General features: G+C 41.5%; 1 protein-coding gene across 1 annotated transcript in view; it reads right to left on the reverse strand.

Moving 5' to 3' along the window:
* UBR5 (ubiquitin protein ligase E3 component n-recognin 5) overlaps positions 1–17,940 on the reverse strand; it is a 651,214-nt gene that overhangs the window by 268,785 nt on the left and 364,489 nt on the right. The window contains 2 exon segments of the mRNA XM_030189847.1: positions 14,530–14,653; positions 17,490–17,585. Coding sequence (XP_030045707.1) covers positions 14,530–14,653; positions 17,490–17,585 — 220 coding nt within the window.

Raw genomic sequence — 17,940 nt, forward strand, 5'->3', positions numbered from 1 at the left:
TCGAAATTGACCGCCAAGAGGAAAGGCACCATGAGAACTTTCACGAACATCTGGTCAGCATATGAACAATCTCAAGAGCGGGAATCAACACCAATGTCTGAGGGAAGGAGCGGGACTATAGAATAGATACAAGTTGACGATATTTGATATTATCTTGTTGTGTTTGTATATTGTTGTATTATTAATAAAATATTTAAAAAAACAAAACTAATACCTTTCCTTGAAGGGGTGGGGGTGGGGGCGGGTTTTGTGGATAGTGCTTTCTAGATCTGGGGTGGAGGTCCTGAAAGATGGATGGCATGAGGGCTGGTTAATGTGGTTATTGTGCTTCATTCAGGCTGGACTTTTAGCTAGACGGCTACTATCCCTTTGGTATTCCAGAATGCCAGGGGACTGAACACATCTAGGAAAAGGCAACTCCTTTTTCGTGAGTTGCTTCGGCTCAAAGTTGACATTGCCCTGGTCCAGGAGACACATTTTAAAAGCCACTACTTGAGCGCCTCTGCCACCACCACAGATATCCTTTCTTTATTTTCCTTCTAACTATGATAATACTAAGACCAAGGGGGTTATGACTGCTCTTAATGACTCTAGACCATGGCAAGTTCTAAAAGTTATTAGGGACAAGGGAGGGCGATTTTTGCTTGTAACTTTGTTAAATGGTTGAACATCTATGTTCCCAATTCAGATCACAGGGAGTAACCTAGGACAACTCCTCAACCAACAACTTGACCAACTGCTTTTGCTAGTGGGAGGGGATTTCAACCTCACCTTAAACCCACAGCTAGATAATTCTGCAGCTTCTGTGCATTATGCCCAATGGGATAGGGAGTTATCACACGATGGACACTTGCTAGATCTTTGGTGGCAGGTTCATCCAGTGGCGCGGGATTATACATATTTTTTGTTGGTGCACAAAACCTTTTCTCGTATTGATTTTTAATTGGGATATGTCTCAATCCTCCAGTTTGCTCAATCTCATCAGATAGTAACCCGTACCTAGTCAGATCATGCCCTGGTCTTGTTGGGCCTGCAGCTTTTGGTGGTGCAGCGGGTTCCCCCACATTAGCACCGTGATGACACACTATTATCTGATATGACTAATGTCTCGCAACTTCAGTGTCAGATTCAAGACTATATTCAGTTAAATTACAATGGGATGGTGTCCCTGGGAATCTTGTGGGAAGGCTTTAAAGTGGTTATAAGCAGACACCTCACTGCACTGCAGGTACACTTACAGAAGGAAAGTTTTCTTGCAGAGGACACACTTCGGAAACAAGGGCAGTGGAACACCAGCTTAGACAGAGGGCCAACCAACCTTATCTAGCAGAATAGGCGCATAAGCTTCAGCACAAGATTCACGCCTTGCAGTTGGCTGATATTTCTAACAATTGCAGCATGTTCGTCAGTCTCATTTTGAATCTGGCAATAAGGCCAGCAAACTTTTGGCTTACAAACTCAAGTGGCAGGCTAAGTGCTCTCATATTTCCTGTCACAGGGATGACTGGGGGAACCCAGCCATGTTGCAAGATTTCAGCAGTTCTATGAAATGCTTTATACCCTTGATAACTGTCCACCCTTAGACTCTATTTCTACTTATCTGGAGCACATTACCTTTCCTATGCTGAATGAAGCGGACCAGCACACACTCTCTCGGCCCACAGAGCTTGAAGAGATTTACCAGGCGATCTGTGACCTACCTCATAAGATGACCCCAAGACGACCCCGGGACCAGACAGTTTCACCAATAAATTTTATAAGATCTTTGGCAAGCTTGTGGCCCCCTTGCTTTTGCAGGTGTTTAACTCTTTTGACGATGGGCAGCCACTCCCTGAGACATGAAATCTGGCTACTATTACTGTCCTGCCCAAGCTGGGAAAAGATCCTCAACTTTGTAGTTCCTACCACCGCATATCGCTATTGGGAGTTAACTACAAAATTTTTACTAAGATTCTGGTCTCTCGTTTACAATGTTATCTACCAACACTGACTCACGAAGACCAGGCAGACTTTATTCATGGGTGTCAAACTTTTGATAACGTTCAGCAGGCTTTACATCTTCTTTATAATGCTCAGGCTACCAGGACTCCCATGTGTTTGTTCTTGCTCAACGCTGAGAAAGCGTTCGATTTGGTGCATTGGCCGCTTCTATTTAGATCAAGTTGGCATTCATGGTCGTCTTTTTTTTTTTTTTTTTTAACTGGCTTCACCTCATATACACGTCTCCTCGAGCCTCCGTTCAAATTAATGATCAGTACTCTCCATCTTTTCGGCTACATTGAGGTAAGCGACAGGGGTGTGCTTTATCTCTCACCTCCTTTTTGCTTTAACTATTGAACCCTTAGCTTCACAAATCTGAAGGAATCCTGATATTCGAGGACTGAAACATGGCTTGATTGAGTCTAGGGTTCTCCTATTCGCTGATGACGTTCTTTTGACACTGACAGACCCAAACACTTCCTTTCCAGCAGTGACCACTGTGTTGAAAGAGTATGGCCAGGTTTATGGGTTTAAAATTAACATGAGCAAGTTGGAGGCATTGATTGTTACTCTCCCAGACCAACAGGTGGCCTTTTTACAATTCCGCTTCCCCTTTCATTGGGCTTCTCGTTATATTAGATACCTAGGGGTTAATCTGACCCGACACTTAAGGGACCTCTATACAGATAATTTTCCAACTACGATGTGCGAGTTGTTTTTGGAACTGGAGCGCTGGGAGGGCCTGGATAGGTCAAATACATACCGTCAAAATTATGTTGCTACCCAAATTGCTTTACCTATTTATGGCGCTTCCTATCTCCCTGTCAGGAAAAAAAAAAATTGGGGGGGGGGGGGGGGGGGGGGGATTGTGATGCAGAGTGTTTGCTTTCATTTGGAAGAGAAAGCTGCCACGGGTTCGTCAGGAAGTGATGTACCAGTTGCGGGCCCAGGGTGGAATGGGGGTTCTGTCCTTTTACCATTATTATCAGGCTGCACACCTTAGAACTCTCGATGACTGGCTTCAAAGTAATAGCAAAGTTTGGAAATCACTTGAGCAAGCCTGAATGGCCTTGTACCTCTTGTGGGCGATACCATGGCTTCCACGCCAGCTCCTACGGTGTCACGGAACCTGGGATGGTAAGCCCTTGGGCTGCAGCCAGGCAGCAGCAGACAAGTCCTCTGGGGATGCGCAGAGCAGAGGGGAACCAGGAACTGAATATGAACAAGATACCAGACATGGAAAATACACAGAGCACACTCAAGACAAGGTGAAACCAGAGCCTGGCTAAAACGAAAACCAGGAACAGAACTTAACAAAAGCAGGAAACAGGAACAAAGGAAGGACACTCATACGGGCCGCAAGGCCGAACTGGACCCCCCCCCCCCCCCCATAACAGAGTCCAAGCATACAGGCTGCAAGGCCGAACTGGAACCCACTCATACCACAGGGAAGGGAAACGAAACAGAATGGAATCTCTTGAGCAAGTACTACTCAAGCAGTGCACACACACTGTAATAAACAGAGCCACAAACAAGGGGTCAAAAGACCCTCCACACAGGCACAAAGAAACTGAAGGGGAAAGGACAACCCCGCTTAGACTCACATGGTAGAAACCATGAGAAAAAGATAAGAAAGACACACAGGGAGGCAGCACAGGGCTGTGCTTAGAACCACAGCTTTAAACAAATAGTCCTAACCAAGTCAAAGAGAAATCACACAAAGAGGTAGCTCAGGGCTGAGCTAGTAGTCCCAGCTAAATGAAAGAGCTGTCCACGTGTCATACAGAGAGGCAGCTCAAGGCTGAGCTAATAGTCACAGCTAAACAGAAGAATCACCCACTCAAACACAACCAGAGACCTGTGCTAGTAGACACAGCTAAAAGAACGAACAGCCCACTCATGCCACAGAGAGAGACCACTCAAGGCTGAGCTAGTAGTCACAGCTACACGAAAGAGCAACCCACTCAAACAGAAACCAAACAGAGGACTCAAACAGAAAGCACACAGGGAAAACAAAACAAGGTCACATGGCCACAGTAAAGGAACACTCAAGGATAAGGGAAAGCCACTCATGGGAACTCTCTAGGCTGTACCATACAGCACTCAGGGAAAAGGAAAGACACTCAAAGGAATACTCAAGGGTGTGCCATCCAGCACTCAAAGATAAAGGAAAGCCCCTCATAGGGACACTCTAGACTATACCATACAGCACTCAGGGAAAAGAGAAGCCACTCAAGGAAATACTCAAGGGTGTGCCACACAGCACTCAAGGATAAAGGGAAGCCACTCATAAGAATACGCAAGGCAGTGCCACACAGCACTCAAGGATAAAGGGAAGCCACTCATAGGAATACACAAGGCTGTGCCACACAGCACTCAAGGGTAAAGGGAAGCCACTCATAGGAACACACAAGGCAGTGCCACAGAGTTAAACGACACTAGAGACAAAGGGAAAAGCAAGCAAGCAAACAGGGAAAGCTGCCTTTACATACACAAATCAGATAAGGAGCAATGCTCACAAGAACTAGGAGACAAACACAGCCGACAAAGAGTTAAAGCAGGCTAAAGAGAAGGGCTGCTTCTAATATATGTCAGAAAGAAGCAGGGTTCACAAGAGCACACTAGGAATCAAGCAGACCACAGAGAAAGGCTGAATCAGGACTCACAAGAGCCAAGTAACAAGCACTGCATACAAGATAAAACAGATTACAGAGCAAGGCTGCTTAAAGAAGCAAGGCTCCCAAGAGCCAAATAACAAGCACTGCATACAAGGGTTTAAAGCAGGCTACAGGGAAGACCAAACTAACAAAGAAGGAACAAGCTTACCACGAACAGGTCAACACCCGAAGCAGGGAAGAGAGAGGCAAGGCAAACGGACAGAAAGCAGACACAGCTGCATAGCTGTGAAGCAATCAGGAAGAAAGCTAGCTACAACCAACACACACAGAAACCACAGACCAGGGCTTTGCATTGGAAGCAAAGTTAACAGGAAAGTAATCCATACAGATTCAAACCAAAACCACACAAACAGGGCTCAGGGTTATGCCCCAAAGGCACAGCTATCAAGGAGACCAGTTCCCTCAGAATCAAACATTACAAGAAAAGGGAAAATAGACCGGTTGCAAAGGCAATGCAGGAAAGCTCCCTGGGTCCTTATAAAGGAGTAGGCTGATGATGTCACAAGTAGGAAATGAAGCAGAAGCAGGGAGTCCAAAGCGAGGCTTGGCTAACAGGAAGAACAACAACAGGAAAAAGGCAGACTGGAGAGGTCACAGAGCTAGATACAGAGAAACAGGAGGTCAGGACGTAAGGGCATGGCCACAACCATGACATACAGGAAGTTATTCATGGTGCCCCTCCCTTGCGTCAGTGGCCTCTCTCTACATGGAGCAATTTTTTCCAAATAGAAATATCTTTTTGCATATGCCCATTCGTTTTGAACATTTTATACCAGGAAACTTGACCCCTGCTATCGATCTTGGGACGGTTTGGGTCTCCATGAGCTTGGACAAGTTTGGGAGGAGGAAGAAATATTGTCATTTGCAGATCTACAGGAGGCATATGGTCTCCCAGTCTCCAATACTTTTCAATATCAACAGCTGCAAGACTATACTCTACGGAAAGCAAAGGGGAAGTTGGGCCTGGCTGAGACCCTTTTAGAGCGGGCGACAGGCAGTGGAGGGGGGAGGGGAAACATCCTAGATATATAGAGCACTCCTCTCTTATTGTAAACCTATTATGCATTATTTGTTGCAATGGGAGAGAGACCTGGGCACACCTTATGAGTACCCCCAATGGGAGCAGGTATTTAAAAGTCTCTGCTTAAGGTATCCATATCCAGTAGCCTGGTTGAAAGTGGCTATAAAATTCTCTACTACTGGTATTATACCCCTCAGTGTCTTGCTAGGATGTTTAACCTTGGGTCTGATCTTTGCTGGAGGCAATGTGGACAGGTGGAGGATATGTCCCAAACATGGTGGGCATGTACACATGCCCAAAACTATTGGACTACTGTGCTGAAATTTGTCTTAAGCCTAACTCATGTGTCTTATCCTATGAAGATGGACCATTGCTGCCTTCATTTTAAGCCTTATGAGTGAAATCAGCAATTCATCGACTTGTAACCCAAGTTTTTGTTGCTAGCAAGTTGCACTGGTAGGGATGAAGGAAGAGAAGTGTAGTACTGAACACAGTGGAGGAAAGGAGGGAGAGAGACACATTGGTCTGGGGAAGGAAGACAAGGGAAAATCTGGACACAGGGAGGTATACAGAAACAGAGAGGATATGATGGGCATGGAGGGGAACACAGGGACAAGAACACAATTGGAAAATGTTCATGTGGATGGTATATGGAATAGACATAGGGGCAATATCAGACATGGGAGGGGTATATATGAACACAGAAGGGAGGTGCTGGACTTGAGGGCAAAGGGACACAGAGGTATGATCTTGGACACAGGTGTTGAGGACAGAGATAGAGTGGTACACAGAGACGGAAGACGGATGATGAGCATGGAGAAAGAAGAAATGTCAAATGGGTAGGGAACCCTGGCGAGCGAGTTAAGAGGGAAACAGAAACCAGAGCCTGGGACCAACATGATTTGAAAAATAAAATGACAACAAAAAGTAGAAAAAAATTTAATTTCTATTTTGTGATTAGAATATGTCAGATTTGCAACATTTATCCTGCCAGAGCTGGTGTTAGTCATGGCTGGGGCCCAGGGCAGAAATTTGGGAGGGGACCCCAAAACCCACCAGGCCATGCCTTCTTCAGCTTCTAGCAGGCAGCTTAGAGCTCTCTCTGACCAGGGAGCAATTGTCCTATTTTTAGCCCCCTCCCTGCCCATCTTCAAATCCTTGCTCAAAGCCCACCTCTTCAATGTCGCCTTCGGCACCTAACCTTTATACCTCTATTCAGGAAATCTAGACTGCCCAATTTGACTGCCCCTATTTGACTGACTGTACATTTGTCCTTTAGATTGTAAGCTCCTTCAGCAGCGACTGTCCTTCTATGTTAAACTGTACAGTGCTGCGTAACCTTAGCAGCGCTTTAGAAATGTTAAGTAGTAGTAGTAGTAGTTGTCCTATTTGTACTCCTTTAATAACACACGAGGCATGTGTGATCTCTATATTTTGAATAGTATAGGAGAAAATGCATCTCTATTTATTTGGTGTGGCTTCTTGGGGTTTTTGTTTAATATATATTTATCAGCTATTATGTATGTGGCATTTGTGTTGTGTGTGACTGAGGTATTGTGTTAGCATTTACTTTCTATGAAGCATTCTGTAGTAATTTGGCTTGTTCAGTCTTCCTGATAGTGGAGGGGATATTTGTGAAGGAGAGGGGAGACAGGGGTTTTATTGATCTTTGTTCTATATTGTTTATGATTTATAAAATGACAGTTGTACAGAATATTGTTTCTTTTTATACTTAAATAAAATTATTTAAATATAAAATAATATAAAACATATAAAATATTTGTGCATATTTTATGAATAATACACATAACCATGAGTTTTCGCTCCTCCTCTCAAAATGTCTATACTGTACTTGGGTCAAATAAACTCACCTGCCTTCCTGTTACTGCACGTAATCCCTGGAGTCATTTTATAAAAGATCTTTTACATATGCAAAAAGGCTTTTATGCATGAGAAATACTTTATAAAATTACTCCTTCAGTGACAGAGTGACTTAGAAATATACAGAGGTCTTCTCTTATTTATTTATTTTTTTTAGAAATCAGCTGACCAATCAGAAAGCCATAAGCAGTTTTTCACTTTTTCCACATAAAAAGATCAAATGATGTACTAATTCTCAACCCAGTTCTCATGTAACACCTAGCCTGATTTTCAGGATATCAGCAAAGAACGTACATGAGACACATATATAAAATGGAGACAGCACTTGCAAATCTATCTTCATCAGCCTTTCCTACTAGGTGATTTGGAGAATGCTCACCATTTAAATGGTGCCCAAACTTCATCAAACTGTGACAGTGCACTTCACCTTAAGGCTCTGAGCTTTGCCAATCAAGACATGTTGCTTACTCTCTTATGTAATCCTTTCATTACTAAGTGTTGGTATTTTTTTCTATACTCATTGTAGATATCTTGAAAGAGGGAGGGGGCTGATAATCACTGCAATAACTGACCTAAATATACAAGAAAATTGAGAAAAGTATTTATGACTTTCAGATTGGCCAGTTAAGGTCCAAAGAGAATACATTAGGAGCAGTTTGACAACTACTACAAATAATGCAGTCAACTCAAATGAAAATATATTGCATATCATACCAGTATCATACACTATTTTTTTTTTATTTTAAATTTTTTAGGGCTGCAGGTTAAATCGCATTAACTCAGCAATTAATGCATTATTAATGGCAATTTAAAAAAAAGTTAATCATGTTGTAGCGTCTCCTGTCTCCTCCAAACATCTCTTCTGCTATCTTCCATTTCCAACCCCTGTCCTTGGCACGATCCGGCATCTTTGCTCCCAACTGCAATACAAACTCCCCTTATCCCCCATACCAGTCTACCTTAAAGGTGATCTTCTGTTGGTCCCTAGCAGTAGCAGCACTGCATTAATTTTGATTGACTTAAGAATTTAGAACCAATGTGATCAACCATTAATCTCTAACTAAATTCCAATATATCCACTATGATTAAATAATTATATGCTTTTCTAAGGGGGAAAAGACCTCAAAGGAAGTGTATAGAAAGACTGCGGGGCAAAGAATTGTGTGGCAAAGGAGGCTGCAGTGCTTCGGGAGTTACACATACAGGATCCTGAATAAGCTGAAATTAGTGAAATGGATGGTTCCGTAGTGTCCGTAGAGCCTTGTGAACCTTGCAAAAGACAAGTGTATCTTTGTTTTGCATTAATAATAAACAGTGAATCATAAATAATTGACTTGGGGGCTCATTTTCAAAGCACTTAGCCTTCCAAAGTTCCATAGGTTTCTATGGAACTTTGGAAAGCTAAGTGCTTTGAAAATATGCCTCTTGGTGAACTTAATAATATATGAAAATAAATTAAAATATTTAAAGAGATAATATTAAAAAAAACAAAGGCTTTTTTTTTTAGACCAATGATAGTGCTCTTATTGTGAGTCTTTTTAATGTGCCTAGTTTAAGGCCATTAAAGCCACTGAGGTCTTTTCCCCATTAGAAAAGCATATATTTAATCATAGTGGATACATTGGGATTTGGTTAGAGACTAGTAGCACCATTGCACATACACTGCCTGAGGCCTGGTCTGAAGCTCTCCCTCTGATCCATCCTGCTCATGCAGAAATAGGAAGTGATGTCAGAGGAGGTGGGATGGGCCAGAAGGAAAGCTTTGGACCAGGCCACAAACAGCGCATGTGCAACGCTGCCAATGCCAGGCACCAACAGAAGACCATCTTTAAGGTAGACTGAGGGAAAATTGAGAGGGGGGCCCAGATGTCAAACCCCAATTGGGGGGAGGGGAGTGAGCTGCAGACCCATGAGCAGAACTGGAGGCTCCAACAACCACAAGAAAAGCTTGGTGCTGCTCACCACCAAGTCTGTGCTGCTGCTCGTGAAAAGAAGGGAGGGAAGAAAGAGAAGAGACAGATAATAGGCCTTGGGGAAGAGAAAGGAAAGGGGGAAGAGAAAGGGAGAGAGATTATCAGTCCATTAGAGAAGGGAAGAAGGATAAAATTTGTTACACTGCCTTTCTAAGGTTACAAGAGCACCATTAAAAAATGTATTTGGTAATTCAACTGGCAGCTAAACAAATTTGTTCAGATTCATCTTTTTTTCTTTTTAAATCTTGAGCAGATACTACTGTTCAAAGATCTTGAAAGATCCTCCTGTTTGGCCTACTACTATCAACATGGGAAGGACAAAGTGCAATCCTTACCATAATCTCTTGCAGGCATTACCAATGCATGTTAAACATAAATTTAGCATAAATCAAGAGTGCTGAATGCCAGTAGCCACCCAGATCCTGCAGCAAACCAAATTTGCTACAGGTTGACGTCTTTTCTTGGACTAAATACAATGCATGTGCTTTTAAGATGACACGAGTTACATCTGGGAATGAGGACTAAATTGTATCATCTTAGAATAATTTTTGTGTTGGTCCAAAGTATAACAACCTTCATTAACCAAGAGGGAGAGATGATTTTTTAAAATTCCTTCAATTAAGGTTGTGACAATAGTAAGATGTATACAAATCTTAAAAAAAAAAAAAAAAGGAACAAAAATGTAAGAAAATAAGAAACACCTAAAAGGAAAAAAACTAGCCAAGAAACTGGCAACTTATATTTTAAACAATTTATCTCAGAGCTGCCCAAACTACACATTTGGGGTCAGAACCTGGACAGGCCCTCCATAGGGCATTAGTGGCCTGCATCAGGTTGGGGGAGGGTTGCACACTTTCTGTGACCTCGTGAATGGGGTCATAAGTACATAAGTATTGCCATACTGGGACAGACCAAAGGTCTATCAAGCCAAGCACCCTGTTTCCAACAGCGGCCAATCCAGGTCACAAATAACCGGCAAGATCCCCCCAAAAGGTACAAAACATTTCTTGCTGCTTATCCCAGAAATAGTGGATTTTCCCAAAGTCCAATTTAATAATGGTCTATGGACTTTTCCTTTAGGAAGCCGTTCAAACCCTTTTTAAACTCTGCTAATATAACCGCCTTCAGCACATTTTCTGGCAACGAACTCCAGAGTTGAATTACACGTTGAGTGAAGAAACATTTTCTTTGATTCGTTTTCAATTTACTACTTTGTAGCTTCATCACATGACCCCCTAGTCCTAGTATTTTTGGAAAGCGTAAACAGACACTTCACATTTACCTGTTCCACTTCACTCAATATTTTATAGACCTCTATCATATCTCCCCTCAGCCGTTTGTTCTCCAAGCTGAAGAGCCTCAGCCGCTCCAGCCTTTCCTCAAAGTGAAGTCGCCCCATCCCCTTTATCATTTTCATCGGCCTTCTCTGCACCTTTTCTAATTCCACTATAGCTTTTTTCAGATGCGGCGACCAGAATTGAACACAATATATGAGGTGCGATATAAAGGCATTATAACGTCCTCATTTTTGTTTTCCATTCCTTTCCTAATAATACCTAACATTCTATTTGCTTTCTTAGCCACAGCAGCACACTGAGCAGGTTTCAACGTATCAACGATGACACCTAGATCCCGTTCCTGGTCGGTGACTCCTAACGTGGAACCTTGCATGACTTAGCTATAATTTGGGTTCCTCTTTCCCACATGCATCACTTTGCACTTGCTCACATTAAACGTCATCTGCCATTTTGACGTCCAGTTTCCCAGTCTCATAAGGTCCTCTTGTAATTTTTGACAATCCTCCCACAATTTAACTAATTTGAATAACTTTGTGTCGTCAGCAAATTTAATTATCTCACTAGATACTCCCATCTCTAGGTCATTTATAAATATGTTACAAAGCAGCGGTCCCAGCACAGACCCCTGGGGAACCCCACTAACAACTCTTCTCCATTGTGAATACTGACCATTTTACCCTACTCTGTTTTCTATCTTTTAACCACTTTTTAATCCACAATAGAACACTACCTCCTATCCCATGACTCTCCAATTTCCTCTAGAGTCTTTCATGACTTACTTTGTCAAACGCCTTTTGAAAATCCAGATACACAATATCAACCGGCTCACTTTTATCCACATGTTTGTTCACCCCTTCAAAGAAATGTAATAGATTGGTGAGGCAAGATTTCCCTTCACTAAACCCATGCTGGCTTTGCCTCATTAATCCATGCTTATGAATATGCTCTGCAATTTTGTTCTTTATAATAGTTTCTACCATTTTGCTCGGCACCGACGTAAGACTCATCGGTCTATAATTTCCAAGATCTCCTCTGGAACCTTTTTTAAAAATTGGCGATACATTGGCCACCCTCCAATCTTCTGGTACCATGCTTGATTTTAAGGATAAATTACATATTACTAACAATAGTTCCACAAGTTAATTTTTCAGTTCCATCAGTACTCTGGGATGAATACCATCCGGTCCAGGAGATTTGCAACTCTTCAATTTGTCAAATTTCCCCATTACATCCTCTAGGTCTATAAAGATTTCATTCAGTTTCTTCGACTCATCAGCTTTTAATACCATTTCTGGCAACGGTATCTCTCCCAAATCTTTCTTGGTGAAGACCAAAGCAAAGAATTTAATCTCTCCACTACGGCTTTGTCTTCCCTTATCACCCCTTTTACCCCTCAGTCATCTAGCGGTCCAACCAATTCTTTTGCCGGCTTCCTGCTTTTAATATACCTAAAAAAAATTTTTTTTACTATGTGTTTTTGCCTCCAACGCTACCTTTTTTTCAAAGTCCCTCTTTGCCTTCCTTATCAGCGCTTTGTATTTGACTTGACATTCCTTATGATGTTTCTTATTATTGTCAGTCGGTTCTTTCTTCCATTTTCTGAAGGATTTTCTTTTAGCTCTAATAACTTCCTTCACCTCACTTTTTAACCACGCCAGCTGTCATTTGGTTTTCCGTCCTCCTTTTTTAATATGCGGAATATATTTGGCCTGGGTTTCCAGGATGGTGTTTTTGAACAGCATCCACTTCTGATGTAACTTTTTGGCCCTTGAAGCCGCTCCTCTTTTTTTTCACCATTCTTCTCATTTTATCATAGTCTCCTTTTTTAAAGTTAAACACTAATGTATTGGATTTCCTGTGTATACTTACTTCAAAGCTAATATCAAATTTGATATTATGATCACTGTTATCAAGCGGCCCCAGCACCATTACCTCCCGCACCAGATCTTGTGCTCCACTAAGGACTGGGTCTAGAATTTTTCCTTCTCTCGTTGGCTCCTGTACCAGCTGCCCCATAAAGCAGTCCTTAATTTCGTCAAGGAATTTTACCTCCCTAGCATGCCCCGAAGTTACATTTACTCAGTCAATATCGGGGTAATTTAAATCACCCAGTATTATTGTGTTGCCCAGTCTGTTTGCTTCCCTAATTTCCTTTAACACTTCTACATCCATCTGTTCATCCTGGCCAGGCGGACGATAGTACACTCCTATCATTATCCTTTTCCCCATTACACATAGAATTTCAGTCCATAGGGATTCCAAGATGTGCTTTGTGTCCTGCAGAATTTTCAGCTCTCCTTAACATACAATGCTACCCCTCCACCAATTCGATCCACCCTATCACTATGATATAATTTGTACCCCATTATGACAGTGTCCCACTGACTCCTTCTACCAGGTCTCAGAGATGCCTATTATATCTAATTTTTCATTTAGTGCAATATATTTTTATTTTTATTTAAGGACACCTGATCTACTATAGTCTCTTTTGCAACCTCACTATCAGGATACCAAATCTTCTCTGTTTTGGTGATATCTTTGAAAGATACCTTATCCCGAACCATGCGCTTTTGAGCGATTGTCGGCCTTCCCCCAGTTTCTAGTTTAAAAGCTGCCCTATCTCCTTTTTAAATGCCCATGCCAGCAGCCTGGTTCCTCCCTGGTTAAAGTGGAGCCTATCCTTTCGGAATAGGCTTCCCCTTCCCCAGAATGTTGCCCAGTTTCTCACAAATCTAAAATACTCCTCCCTGCACCATCGTCTCATCCACGCATTATGATTCCGGAGCTCTGCCTGTCTCTTGAGCCCTGCACGTGGAACGGGTAGCACTTCAGAAAATGCTACCCTAGAGGTTCTGGATTTGAGCTTTCTACCTAAGAGCCTAAATTTAGCTTCCAGAACCTCTCTCCCTCATTTTCCTATGTCATTGGTACCCACATGTACCAAGACAGCCGACTCCTCCCCAGCACTATCTAAAATCCTATCGATGCTACGAAGAGTTTGATTTGCACTGATCTGACTATTGTTGCTATTTTAATACATTCCCCTAACAGAGAGAGAGCTATAAATTGCATTTATAATAACCTAACTGACAGAATGACTACACAGAAGAAAGCAAAAAGTGGGAGAGCGACCAAGGATGCCAGAACCTGCCGTGTAGAATGCTGCAGAGCAATAATGATGGAGATCCTTGCCGGTGGATCTCCTCCCAGAATGACTACACAGCACATGTGATTCTTGTTTGGTCTCCTGAGCTCACTAATTCAGGTATCTGAAGTGCACACTTGCTTGCTAACAGGGATATAAAAATTGCTTAAACTACAGAAATTTAACTTCTTAAAAGTTTGAACAATAGTTACATGATGTCCTGCCTGCAGCTGTGGGAAAGAAGAGGAGGTAATATCCTCTAACTTGACAATGCATTCCTTACACATTTTCTAGCATGTCCAAGCAGTATATCAGGAAAGGGAATCATTTGGAGAGGGGGGGGGGTATCAAAGTGGGCTACTGTTAAGATGTGTTATTTTATTGTTAACCCCAGTCATTAGTAACTAGGTCTTCACTGCATAAAATGGGACCTGTTCTAAAATAGCATGAGTTAGTGGTAAAATAACATCTTAATGGCAGCCTATGATGAATACTATGCCCCTTAAATGGTTAATTTATAACCCTGATACCATGTTATTTAAAAACCCCTTACTTGGCTGACAGCAGATCTCGAAGGTAAGGTTGTAAAACGCCACTATCACATAACAGTTTTAGTATAAAATGAGCATTTGCCTTCCGATCCTTTGACTCCACCACAGAGGGTTCCGATGAAGGGCCTGTAATTGGGTAAAACAACATTTATGAGTCAAATCATTACAATGTATATTAAGAGTAAGAGATAAGGAAAAGACTGATTTAGCTCAGGCCTTTTTTCAGTTGTAGCTCAAGTAGAGTTATATTGAGGTCCAGTAGGCATTTTCCTGGCACTAGAGGGCTTTATAATCTAAGTCTGTACCTAAGGCAATGGAGGTTTAACTGCACTGCACAAAATCACAAGGTGTGTCAGTGGGACATGAACCGGGCTTCCTGGTTCTCAGCCCACTATTCTAACCATTAGACACACAGAAAACAATGCAGGAAAACTAGGTATCTGCCTCTAGAACACAACAAATAATTTAACTAAAATGTAAAACTGTTAAGTATAAATAAATTGCTTCACTGCATGTAAAACCAAATTATTTCAAGAAATATAACAAATTATAGGTTGTAATAAATAGTGCCTAAGCAGAGTCTCTTTTATTTTAAAAAGTATCTTTGATACATAATGGGGTCAATATTCAAAAGTACTTGTGGTCAGTAGTGGCTGCTGACCATTGCATGCATGTGTGTTTCATTCCAAGCACTTATCTATATAAGTCATTATCCCCTGGATTCTATATAGCACGCCTAGAGATTTTATAACAATGCACATAACTTAACAAGCTAATGAGCGCTGAAAACTCAAGCAATAATGAGCACTAACTGGCACTGATTAGAATCTACACACACAACTCGTTAAGCGTATTCTAAAATGAAATGCGCCAAATTTCTAATGCACGCAGGCAAAAAGGGGTGTGGTTATGGTCGTTTTGTGGGTGTTCTGAAATTTACACACGTAGTTACAGAATATGGCCCAATGCGTGCAAATCTATGCACCGGGATTTACAACACATTTTCGCTGATGTAAATGGATGCGTGTAGTTTTATGAAAAAAAAAAACAGTGAAGATGACTAAAATAGGAAGGACAATATCAAATTGATATCCAGTTAAAAACAAATTTATTAGTAGCTAGACAAACATCACTAAACTCTTTTCACCATAGGTAAGCTCACTTCTAATGTAGCAATCTTTGTTTCTGTCTCTCAAAAATGGTAAATATAATCGTACTGGAGCGTCTTTGTAGGCATCTTCTCAAAGTTCTCTTGGATAACGTCTAATCGCGAGTATGAACCCAGATCGGAGGAACTAAGCTTATTTTGAGTCATCTTCGCTGTTTTGTTTTCATTGACGTTTTTTTGCGAAGACAGTTTTCTTCTGGGATTTTTTGCATGTGTGTAGTTTTAGGCACCGAGATATCAACTAAGCTTATTTTATAACTGGCGCCTAAATCTAGGAGATGATGATAGAATACGCTTAGTCGGCACTGATTTCAGCGCCAATTTTTTTTTTTTAGACGCCATATATAGAATCTCCCCTTATGTGGCCAAAGTTATCCATTTCAATTTGTTGAAGGCCTGAGACGGGGCTAAAAGTTATACAGATTACTCTCCAGATACCTTATATACCTAGATGCAAAAATAACTAAACTTTATGTTTCAACATTTTTATTGAGAAATCGTCATGGTATACAAAATCAATCAACTCAATATACAACAAAGTACATGTAACAGCCTCATTCAGAAGAGTCGTCGTTTGCCGTCTCTGATTTTTATTTTCTATAATTTTCTCTCCCCCCCCCCCCCCCCATCCTAATCTATTCCCTCTCTACGTTATTGGTCCATGTCATCACGTTAACAACAAGTATGTCAGGATTTTTAATTATTCATTTACATGTAGTATTTTAATCATTGTTCATTCTCAATCCTTTCATTCTAAATACATCACTAAACTAAGGAACATCTTTTAATCCGAGGTGGAGCCCTTGTTCTGGTGGCTCCCTTCTATAACTTAACATAAACTGCTAACAGTAGTAGACGTGGGTTGGCACTCTTACACATGCACGTTAGTACAGTGCATACACCCACTCGGTGGTGTACAACCTTCATCCCTTTTATACTAAGGTGCATAATATGTCTCCTTTATTCAACCATCTCCCCTACCCCTCCATCCCTATTTCCTCACCGTCCCTCCTCTAATTCCCCCCCCCCCCAATCCGTCCCTCTCCTGGTGACCTCCCTTGCTGGGGAAAGCATGTTAATGGATGATTCTAACCCAGTTGAGGCTGATTTACAACTGATTTAAAAGCAGACTGCGCCCGTGTGAGCTAAGGCTGTGTAGATATGGGCCCCAGGTGAGCAGGAATTGTTTCTTCCTTTTCGGGTTGCCCTTTGCCTCTTTTGCTTCCCATGTAGCCAATTTGTGCAGTTGGTTCCGCCATTGCCAATACGCAGGCGGATCTGGGGAGATCCATTTTTGTAGGATGGCCTTACGGGCCAGCAGACATGCTTTACGACACCATAGCCTTAAACTTTAATCACTCTCCTTTTGAAACATCATCTTTCTGGCATTCTTGATGTTCAAGTTTAAACCCAATTTATAATACTGAGGACAAGTTTATTATGTTTATAAATATTGAGGGGAAAAATCAGCCATGCACAACTTTTAAGTTATGCTAGCATTTTCAGTGTTCCTTCTTAAATAAAGAGCTTCACTAAAATAATTGTAAAAGGATAACGTACCATTTAAGTTGTACATTCTCCGCATGAATGAATATTGCCCTCAGTATTTATAGTCACTATAAAGAACTTCTCCTCATTATAAATAGGATTCTAACCTGAATGTTAAGAGTTCTACAGCGCTGAAATTTCAAGAGAAAAAATGATTTTTTTTCTTATTTGAAAGTATGCAATATTAAAATAAAAACACCACTGCAAATTTATTTTGATCAACCGAAACAAATGGGAGGTTCTCACCTGGTATGGTTGAAGTGCTAGGTCCCTGGCCAGTGCCAGTCACAGCTGTGGTAAGAGATCCCACAGCAGGGGCCAGGATGAAATCAATGTCACCATCTTGCAGTAAACAGAACAGTGGGACATAAATTAGCATTTATGTTTCAAAAACCACAAAATCTATTCACACTAAGAGGCAGATGCAGCAACCAAACGTAAAAAAATCTAAATCGTTAAAGTCCCTAACGATTTTAAAATAACGAAAAATGCACCAAAAAAAAAAGTCACACATGCTGAGATCGGTAGTGAAACGTACAATGTATCAAAGAATCACAATACACATCGTTAATCGGCCCCCAAATCATGCGCAGAGCAGCCAAGCGTTATGTTAGCTGCTCTGCGCATGCCACAAACAGTCAAAACACAGTCAAATCGCAAGCACATGGCTCCCAAATAAAAACAAAAATTAAAAAAA

Source organism: Microcaecilia unicolor, chromosome 1, assembly GCF_901765095.1.
Source record: "Microcaecilia unicolor chromosome 1, aMicUni1.1, whole genome shotgun sequence".
NCBI classification, from domain to species: domain Eukaryota; kingdom Metazoa; phylum Chordata; class Amphibia; order Gymnophiona; family Siphonopidae; genus Microcaecilia; species Microcaecilia unicolor.